Below are 10,507 nucleotides of genomic sequence, written 5' to 3' on the forward strand. Positions count from 1 at the left end.
GACGTGCTGGACTCCAGGGTGCTGCATGCTGGGTCCCGTCCTGCCCAGCCCTTCCGGGGCCTGCTGTCCCTCTGCCACCACCTCTCCAGCCACGACTTCCTTTTCCCCAAAAGCCTGACAGGCTGGTCCTTCCATAAAGTGCTTTCAGGGAAGCTTCTAAAAGAGTGTATCTTAAGCTGTTTAGAATATAAGCCACAGTCATAAATACATTTTACAGGGAGACATTTGCAATTAAGCAAATGTTTCATGAAACAACTTACCTTTGTGACATTTGATCCACTCTGATACTTTCTATTTTCCTGTGCTACACTATTCACTGTTCATTTAAAAGTGCTGGTCTTAACTGACTAAATGGATCCAGATCCACAATTACCCTACCCCCCAAATTCCAGCAAGGACAAAAATCTCAGCCCTGGATTTGCCAACAGCACCTCTTCTGGGCAGCTTTAGTGTAAGTAGTTCATGAAGCTTGATTGATTGTCAGTGTGTGAGTGTGTGCACTGAGTCTCTCCAGAAATTACTCTTCTGACTGTTGGTGGCAGCCTAGAGTTTAGGATACAATGTGTAGAAGTTTTCCTGGAAGTATTTATAAAATCTCACTATAATGAGGAGGGGCCAAGGTGGGACAGTGGGGGTAGGGGCTGGGCTTCCCCTCCCCCACTGAGGTGACAGCGGCTTGCATACGTGACCTCCTCCCCACCCCCAGAGCACTCCCAAAGGAGGGCGCAGGGCAGCCCTGTGGCAGCCTGGGGCAGGTGCATGCTCACATGTCTGTGGAGCAAGGGCTAGACCTGGCGAAGTACTCCGTGGCATCTCCTTCTGTCTTCCCCTCACAGGTCTCGTCCGGAGATGCCTCCTCCTGACACACCATGGCTATCTGGCTGTCCCGGGAGTGGCACCTGAAATGTTCAAGACGGAGAAAAAATCGGGACCTGCCGACCCTCCTGCCTCTCCCGCAGCAAGTAAGGCACGCACTCGTGCACACGCAGGCACACGCACATACACAGGCACACACGCAGGCACACATGCCCAATGCAGTGGCTTCTTCCTGGAAGAATGAGGCCGTGGGAGCACAGCATTGTCAAGGTCAGGGTCAGGGTTCTGTGTGGGAGAAGAGCCTCTGGGTTAGGATCCCAGGAGATCTGAGTTCTGACCTCATGTCACTTAGCTCACCTAAGTGACTCAGTTTCCCCTTTTGTGAAGTCAGAATCACGTGTGCCCTGCCTGACTCAGAGGCTTGAGTAACAACCGAGGTAACAGATGGTGCTTTGAGGGGTCTAAAGGGCCCTGGGCTGCACCATACAGGGCAGGCTGGCCGGTGGGAGGGCTGTCCCCCTCCTGGCTACAGGTGTTTATGGGGCCCAGCTGAGGACTTCCTGGTGTCGTATTTTGATGTCTTTGACTCTGACACTGGCTCCCTGGAGTAAAGGCCCAGAGAAGAAACCTCAACACAGAGGGGCTTGTTCTCCTGAGCAGAGGGGAGCGAGCCTGAGTCTTTCCTGACCCTCCCACAGCAGGATGTGCTTGGCATCGTCCTGCTCCCCTCCGGGACAGGTCTTCGCTCCTTTGTCCTGTCTTTAGCTCTGGGCTGAGCACTCTTCCCTTCCCATCTGCGCTGAGCTCAGCACCGGCTCCATCCTTCCTCCCATAGACCCTGCATGCTCTAGGTGGGGTGGGGTGCATGGGATGGCCACACACTAGCCTGTCCTCAGCAAAGGCAGCACGTGCCAGGGCCATGGCCCTCAGCCCGGAGCTGCCACGTGAAGCACGAGGCCCAGAGTGAGGACCGGCTGTGCTCTTCCTCCTGGCCAGGGCGGCACCCAGCAGCCCAAGCGCGAGCCTGCCAGCTGCCACGGGAGAGCAAGCGGCATTCAGCAAGCTCGGCCCACGTGCTGGGCAGGGTGCTAGGGGCTTTGCATGTGTTTTTATTTCATTGACAGATGCATCTGTGGGACAAAGAACTCCCCCTGATGTCTTCTCCCCAGATCCTCTCTAAAATTACCCTTCCGTTATTTAATATAGAACAAAGTTTAATATGAAAATACTCTCTGAGGGAGGTAATTTAATTTATACCGAGATGCTAATGATGAACCCAAAAGCATCTCATAAAACCTCATCCTTAAGAAGAGGTGAGCAGGGGAGGAATTGGTACTAGGACTGAGTTCTCAAAGGCTATAGAAGAGGAGTGGGTTGAGGAAAGGGGACCTGAGACAGGCATGGGTAAGCCACTGAAGCTTGGACATGCTTCTGGGTAAAGCCAGCCTTTGACCAGCACATAAAACCCAGCACTGAGCATATGCCCTGCGCAGAGAAGGCATCAGTATGTCTCCTGAGTTGAAGGACTGGGTTGAAGCCATGTGGCTTGCGTGTGGCCATTTGAAAGCCAGTGGGCAGGCATGATGGCTCCAATGGGAGCAGCTTCAGGACACGTGTCCAGGGGTTAGAAACTCTCACTTCTCAATTGTTTTCTGAGCTGGAGTGCAGGAAGGGAGACCTGCACTAAACCTGGCCTGCTGGGGACCTGTCTAGCCTCCTCTGGAAGAGCCGCACAATGGAGGGGCCAGCAGCAGGAAGCAGAGGGCGTCCTCGCCCCCAAGAGCTGCTGATGCAAAGGAGAGGAGACCACACAGGCCCACAGTGTGGGCACGGACCCCTGGCCCCAGCCTTCCACAGCAGTGCGTCCCAGCACCCCAGATGGCAGAGGATGGGGGGAAGTGCCAGTCAGGAGGGGGGGATGCAGTTGCCACTGGGGATGGGCCAGTGCTGCCCCAGCAGAGGTGGCCTAGTGCTGTAAAGTAGGGACGACAGCTCCACTCTCCTCCCAATTGGTGAAAGGCCAGGTTTGGGCAGACACTGGGAAAGGGCAGAGGGGATGCTTTCTGTTGTGCAGCCAGAGCACAAACACCTCAGAGGATCACAGGCCAGTGCTCATCTGCTCAGGAAGGATGAGAGCATAGAGGGCTCTGTCCCAGATGCGGCACCGCGGGACGCAGCTGCCGTGTTTAGCAGGCAGGACTTGGGGGGCAGCCTAGTGCCTGCCTCTCTCGCTGGGGCCGGGGACAGCAGCTCCGTCGAAGCTTGAGGGCTGAGAGGCAGGCCTGGGCTGAGCTCTCCCCTGGGCTAGGGTGCATGAGGCCCCTTCACAGCCCGGGGCGCCCTCCCTCCCCCCACTTACCTCTTGGAGCTGAGCTTCCACGCCGCCTCCTGAGCCCGGATGGCAGGGGACGCGGGGAGCCCATGGCCCTCCACAGTGCTGACCGTGCTGGCGTGGCCGGCGGGGTGGGGGAAGCGGCCCAGGGCAGTGTTGTTGGCGTTGTTGATGTTGGCGTTGGAGCCAGTGGACGAGTAGCTGCTGGGGGTGAAGGTGGAGTCCACCAGTTTCTCATGGGACGGCGACTCAGTGTCGCCTTGGCTGTTACCCGCCTTGTTGATGTGCAGTGGGCGCTGGGTGGTGAAGGTCTGGGGGAAGGCGCCGCGGCCATCACTTTGGTAGTAGCCGACGTGGTTGCCGAACAGGCCACCAGCCCTCTGTAGGCAGGACGGGAGGGGTGGCTGTCAGAGGAGGCCCCTTAGCTGCCTTCTCCGGAGGAGGGCCCTCAGCCCGCCAGGTCAGAGGATTGTGGCCCAGGAAGGCTGTCTGCCCTCCAGGGAGACCCAGTCCCGCTGGGCAGCACACGCAGCCGGGGAAATGGTCATGCAGGCAGCTCCAGAGAGAGAGGGGCCGAGACACATGAGGCACTGCAACTCCCTCAATGTGGCTGGGAGCACGGTGGGGCAGGGACTCCCCCACCTGTGGGCACCTATGGGCCAGGCAGGGAGGCTGCTGATGGAAGAGCTGCCCTGCCCTGGGGGTTTCTAATGGACCCCTAAAGACTGGGATGGGGTTTCACGGATGAGTCTAGGAAGGCAGGCCTGGACAGCAGCCAGCTCCTCTGTCTGGCAGAGCACATGGTGGGGGCAGAGGGCTGGCAAGGGACCAGAAGATTCTAACTAGGTTTTTAAAAATGGATATCCAACCGGCTCATAGAGCTAGAAACTGTACTGGCCAAGCAGTTCTGGAAATAAGGATGAGGAATTAACCGCATCTATAAAATTACAGCCTCCTTTCTCCTAGGCTGCTCTCAGGGATTTAAAATCAGGAGCCAACGTTTTTTTCCCAACATCCTTTCCTTACTGGGGCAGGTGAGCAGGGTTGGTCTGATCGTGGGCATCAGAATGTCACCCTAGACTGTGGTAACTAAGCCTTTGGTTTCTGGGGTCTTGTGGGGTAGTGTGAATGTGTGCTGTGCCTCTGAGGCCGTTCCATGATGAAGATCTTGGGGGATGTGGACGAGGATGAGGATGGGGGCAGCCACAGGCAGGATGGCTATGTCACCCTGTGTTCCACAGCCCAGGGGCAGCCACAGGTAGGACGGCCATCTCACCCTGTGTCCACAGCCCAGGGGCTGGCACACAGTGGAGGTGGGTGTGAGCAGGGCCCTGCACTGTTGGGGTCGGTGGCTCCTCCCCTGCCACAGAAGGAATTTGACCCGACCCACCGGCGTGGGGCAGGGAGTGCAGCGTGGAGACCGCAGGATGTAAGGGTTTGGCGTTCTGTGTGGTCACGTTTAGTTTCCACTGTTGCCACTGACAGCAGCCTCGGTCTCCAGGAGAGAGGGAGGACTGGTAAAGACTTTCGTGACCCTGAGAGCTCAGGCTCCATCTCAGTGGGCAGCCACCACATGGCTCCAGCCCTGGCTGCCATGTGGGAATGCAGGCCCCAAATTGCCAGATCTCCTGATTTTTTTTAAAGGGAAGTCAGAAGTCTAGACATTTACTTGAATGTGCCAGATTTTAAAATATTGGCAAACAAAACAGGTCTGCAGATTCGATGTGGCCCAGGGGCTAACACGTTGCCACTTCTAATCAGAAGTTTCTCCTAAGAAACATTCCCATTAGGAAAACGGCTCCTTCCCCTCCTCTGAGAGCCAGTGACACTGTGGGCTGTCATGGCTGGGAGCCCTGACATGAGGTGGACTCGGGCTTGGAAGGCGAAGGGATAAGGAGACAGCTGAGCTGGGGGAGCTCAGGCCTTTCTCCCTGGGATTTCTCTGTGTAACACCAGCCGCCTTCTTTTGCTTCAAATGGAACCTCATGAAGGTGAAAGAGTGCTACTGCGACAGCCACCTACCCTGAAGATGTCATCTTCGGAGGCAGCAGACACAGCCTCCTTCATGGCCTTGTCTAGCTCCTCCTCGGCTGCCAGGTCTCCAGAGATGGCCCGACGGATCTCAGGCCCGATGTCATGCAGTGTACGCAGGCCAGCCTGGAACCCAGGGGACGTGTGAGGACGCTGGTCCTTTCCCCCAGCTTCCCTGGGACAGGACCTGACCCTGGGGTCCTGGCGCTCCACCACCCAGCCAGCAAGCCAAGGGTCTGTGTGTGTGTGACCCGGTGCAGGGGCTTCCCTAAGGTGGGAGAATCCATTCATGCACCCAGGAGGGATGAAGGCACATTAGGAGGGCCTGCCGGGGACCAGGGGCTGTCATAGGGACCTGGGCAGAGTGTACGGATGCTCTGGGGGCTGTGAAAGGACCATGGAGGGAGGATGGCAGGATGGAGGGCTCGTCATCCCCTTCTCACATCCACCTTCAGAGAGGCTTGGAGTTCTCAGAAAGTTTCCTCCTGAAGGAACGTGGCCTCTGGCCTACTGGCGAGAGACCAGGACCCTGGCCCAAGGCGAGAGGAGGGTGGGCAAGACTGTCACAGCGGGGAGCGCCCGCGGCGCCTCACCTGCAGGGACAGGGCACTCCTCTGCGAGGGCTTGCCCACCAGCCCCTGCTCCTTGCGCTTCTTGAATTTGCGGAAGTATTCTTGGATCAGGAAAGTAGCGTAAAACTTGCCAACCGTGACCTCATCATCTAAGACACATGGAGAGAGGACAGGGAATTACAGATCAGCAGAGGAATTATGTTGCACTTCATTAATTGTTTTGGAGAGGTACTACAGGGCTCAAAGAAAGGAAAATCTATAGAAAGGTGTACGGTGAAGTCTCTCTCCCACCACATCCCCCGTCTGCCTAGACGGTGCCACAGCAGCAGGAGCTGGGCAGGGGCTGTGGTGAGGCCGGGAGCGCTTACCCCCTGCAGGGGGCACCACTTGGTCCAGCAGCTTCATGCTGGTCCGCTTCCAGATCTTCTTGATTATGGCCCGCAACTCCTCATTGGCTTGTTCCAGGTTCCCTGAGGGAAGGGAGATGCAAGGCTGAAGATGGCCACCAGCGCCTTGGAGGGCCATGCTATGTGTGAGCCCTCTGAGCCCCTGTTGGTGGCATTTGCCCTACAAATAGCCCTGGATCGTCAGTGTCTCTTTCTTGCTTCCTTGCTGCTTTTTTCCCCAGTCTTCCCACTTTCCACCTCCTTTACCTCTCTCCGTTTTCCTTTCTCCCCTTCCTCCCTGCCTGCTGCTTAGGCCAGGCAGTGGTGTCCCTCCACCCCATGCCTCCTGCTCTTCCTCGTAAGTGGCACTTGGAGCTGAAGAGCCCGCTGGTGCCAGGGTGAGCTGCAGCCCGCGGCAGCCCCCACATCCCCCAGCTCACTCGCTCAAATACTCGCCACCCTGCAGGAGAGCAGTAAAGGGCTCCCTGTGGCTGCCCCAGCACACGTGGGTGGCTGGGAGGAGTGACATCTCCCCAAATGCAGGGGCAGCCTGTGTCAGCAAGAGCTCTGCTCTGAGTCTCCATGTAAAAGTGGTGGCAAAACCCAGCCACAGAAGCAGCAGCCAGAAGACACCAGCTTCCATGGCTCTGGGTTTCTTTGGGTTTTTCTCCTCTAGTAAGATAGGCTTAACCCAATGCCTGTCCCATCAGCCTCGGGCCACTGGCCCTCTAGTGGTAGAGAGGACGTGGTAGGCAGGGTTCTATCCACCCCCCTCCCAGCATCCACGCCCTGCACACTCCCTGGGACTATAAACATGATGGATTTGACTCCTGTGGTTAGGTTATGTTGTATGGTACCTATGACCTTAAGACAGAAAGATGATCAAGGTAGGCCTGACCTGATCACAGAAGCCCTATGAAGGTAGAGAGTTCTCTCCAGCTGTGAGCGGAAGAGGGAGGGAGAAATGGGTTCTGGCTGGCCTGGAAGCAAGCAGGACCGAGAGGGGCAGCCTCCAGGAGCTGAGCGTGAGCCCCAGCCGCCAGCTGTCCGGGAAATGAGGACCACTGACCTATAACGGCAGGTGAATTCTGCCAACACCCTGAATGAACTTGGAGGCGGGGTCTTCAGAGGAGAATAGAGCTTGACTCTAGCCCTGTGGGACCCTGAGCAGAGAACCCAGCTATGCCGTGGCTGGGCTGTCACCCTGCAGGACTGTGAGCAGCAATAGGAGGCCAGCACAGGGGACGGAGGCCACTGCTACGTAGGAGAGGCAGTACTGAGTAGCGGCTGAGCTCTGGCGTCAGGCTGCTGGAGTTCAAACCCAGCTCTGTGGCCACATGGAAGAGCAAGCAGAAGTGGCCGCGGGCAAAGAGTGATGGACTCCCGAGTTCCCTGTTTGAGCATCAGAACCAAACAGTGCCTGGAGCCATAGGACAGCTCCTGAGCGTTCTAGTTACGGGACAACCAGTTCCCTTCCTGGTTACGGTAGGGAGTGGTTTCTCACACATGCAATGAAAGAGTCCTAATTAATACAATGTTCAAATATACTTTTCTTCTTTATTGGGTTGAATAATGTCCCCCCCAAATTCATGTCTACCTGGGACCCCAGAATGTGATCTTACTTGGTGTAGTGGATTGAATTGGGTCCCCCCAAAGTTTAATGTGTTGGAGGCTTGGCCCCCACTGTGACTGTTAAGAGGGTGGGAAATGCTATTATGGTCATTGAAAGGCGGGGCCTTGAAGAGGTGATTGGATTGTAGGACTGTGCCCTAGCGAATGGATTGATAATGGAGGTCAGGGGCGTGGTTCTGAGGGCTTTAAGAGGAGAAAATGAAGAGTCTGTCTCTCTCTCCTCCACCATTTTCCACCATGTGAGACCCTTGGGTCACTGTTGCCACCACCAAGACCCTCACCAGATGTGTTCCCTGGACTCTGGACTTCCCAGCCTCTGAAACTGTAAGCAACAAATTTCATTTTCTTACAAATTATCCAATTCTGTGTATTTCGTTATAAGCAACAGAAACGGACTAATCCACTTGGAAATAGGGTCTTCACAGACACAATTAATTAAGATGCAGTCACACTGGATTAGGGTGGGCCCTAATCCAATATGACCGGTGTCCTTGTAAGAGTAAGAGTGGACAGAGACACACAGGGAAGGAGGTCATGTGAATACACCACACAGAACACTCTGGTAAGCACCAGAAGCCAGGAGAGAGGCATGGAACAGTTTCTCTCCAGAGCCTCCAGAAAGAACAGCCCTGCTGAGACCTTAACCGTGGACGTCTGGCCTCCTGAACTCTTGTTTTAAGCCAGCCAGTTTGTGGTCTTTTGTTACGGCAGACCTAGGAAATTAATACATCTTCCACAGGACCTTTCATATTTCTCTGAGACTTAGTTTCTGCTCATAATGAGCTATACAACTGTGCAACTTCACTGACAATTTCTTCATATCATCTACATATTTCTGAATATCTTCCTTCCATGGCCCGAGAGAAAAGCATGTCTGGCTGGTACTGGGCTTGGGATGAGAGCACTGGCTCTGAAGTAGGTGTTACTTTCTCTCCAATTCCTTCCACGCTCAAAGGGCTGCATGGTGAGGCCTGATATAAGTGTTGTTCTCACAAACTTAGATACTTTTTCACATTTCTTTTGAGTTGCTTCTGAGAAATTGCCTTTGTCCTTATCTTCAGGTTTTGACAAGTCTCTGGAGGACCTGTTTCCTATGAAGGCTCGCCCTGGAGCTGGCACTACAGGCCCTGTGACGTCTACTCTGAAATGTCTCCGTGTCTAAGAGATTTTCTTTAATTCTTTACTGCATTCCCCAGGGCTGGCGTCCCCCCAGTCATGACTGACCATCTGTGTCTGGCAGCTGCTGGTGTCACCAGGTTGGGGTCACCTCTTCAGCATTGCTGCATCTTGGCCTCTGTGCCTGTCTCTTGTTCCTCTATGGAACGGAAACCCACACCCTTAACTTACATCCAGCTTTAAGTTGTTACAGTGTATTCCTCCAGCAGTCATTATGTCTTCTCTCCTTGGAAAAGAAAACCCTTCCCCTATACATGAATGTGATAATATGTGCATTGCAGAAAATTTGGAAAGTAACAAAACTAAAGGAAGGGATAAAAGTCACTGCTGAATCTACCACTCAGTGACAATCAATACTAACATATTAACAAATTCCCTTCCAATTTTTCTTCCCTGTTAAACACACACACATGTGCAGTAGATGTGTATTTAACTCTTGGTAGTCAGAAACAGGCCCACGTACACCACTCCGGATTGAGTTTTTGCATTGACTACTGATGGCATGTTTTCAAGCCTTTGCTCTCCTTTTAGTGGCAGAATTTGGCCTATTTTAATTTTTTTAAGTTAGCTCATTATTTTGACATCTATCTTGATGGATTGGTTCTCATTTCTCTTCATTTCAGATGTTTCTGCTGGAGTTCAAACCCACCTCTTTCTGGAAGGATTTAACTGACAGGAGGCACCTCTCTGTGTTATTCACTGAACGAAATTCCCAGATGTAGTCACCTTTCCCTATTTTGCAAATGAAGAAACTGGAGTGGAGACAGAATGAATGGTCCGCACGCGCGTCAGCGAGAGAACCAGGCCATCTCCCTGCCTGACGCTCCTCCTGCCGCACCAGGAGCTGGGACTGCAGCTGAGGCGCTCATAGGAAAACGTACAGCTCGTCTCCTCCAGGTTTTCTCTAGTCACTACACCTGTGGGTTTCAAACTTCAGTTCACATGTGGATCATCTATGCGGCTGGTTCAAATACATATTCCTGAGCCCCACCCTCAGAGATTCAGATTCAGGAGATCTGCGCTGGTGCTTGGCACTTAGCATTTAGATGAGCTTCAACAGGAGGTCTTCTGACCACACTATAAGAAACGCTGTAATGGCCAGAAGCTCTTGCAGAGAGATGGCATCTTCATAGGTACATTTTATATTGATTTTTTCCCACAGCATGGTTCAGAAATAGTTATCAATGATAAGGACAGAAGATTTTCTTAGCTGCTGCTAGCCCACAGGACACTTCTGTGCAAACTAGAAGGCGCCCTCCAGATGCACGCGGCCTGAGGGAGCAGGGCCTGACTAGTGGTGCACAGGTGAGATCTTTTTTTTTTTTTTTCCGTGTCCGGCAACGGATCGCAACCCTCAGTGTTGCCCCCGTACCGGACCGGGGACCGGCAACGGGATCGCAAGCCTCGGTGTTGCTCCCGCACCTCGCTCAGCCAGTGAGCGGGAGCCGGTCTGTATGTGGGATCCGAACCCTCGGACGGGAGCGCCGCCGCGCTTCCCAAGCGGCGCCCTATCCAGGGCGCCACCCGGCCCGCCCCCCCACGCGGCGCCCTTACCCCTTCCC

At 54.4% G+C, this 10,507-nt stretch overlaps 1 protein-coding gene across 1 annotated transcript in view; it reads right to left on the reverse strand.

The window, feature by feature from the left end:
- The window catches only part of CACNA1C (calcium channel, voltage-dependent, L type, alpha 1C subunit), a 128,390-nt gene that overhangs the window by 22,176 nt on the left and 95,707 nt on the right, over positions 1–10,507 (reverse strand). Inside the window, exons 26-30 of the mRNA XM_008578333.1 lie at positions 6,120–6,221; positions 5,773–5,900; positions 5,171–5,305; positions 3,176–3,528; positions 768–899 (exon numbers count right to left, since the gene is read on the reverse strand). Of these exons, the coding sequence (XP_008576555.1) occupies positions 768–899; positions 3,176–3,528; positions 5,171–5,305; positions 5,773–5,900; positions 6,120–6,221 (850 nt within the window). The remainder of the gene's footprint in view (positions 1–767; positions 900–3,175; positions 3,529–5,170; positions 5,306–5,772; positions 5,901–6,119; positions 6,222–10,507) is intronic.

The sequence above is a fragment of the Galeopterus variegatus genome, unplaced genomic scaffold, assembly GCF_000696425.1.
Source record: "Galeopterus variegatus unplaced genomic scaffold, G_variegatus-3.0.2 Scaffold73, whole genome shotgun sequence".
Classification (NCBI taxonomy): domain Eukaryota; kingdom Metazoa; phylum Chordata; class Mammalia; order Dermoptera; family Cynocephalidae; genus Galeopterus; species Galeopterus variegatus.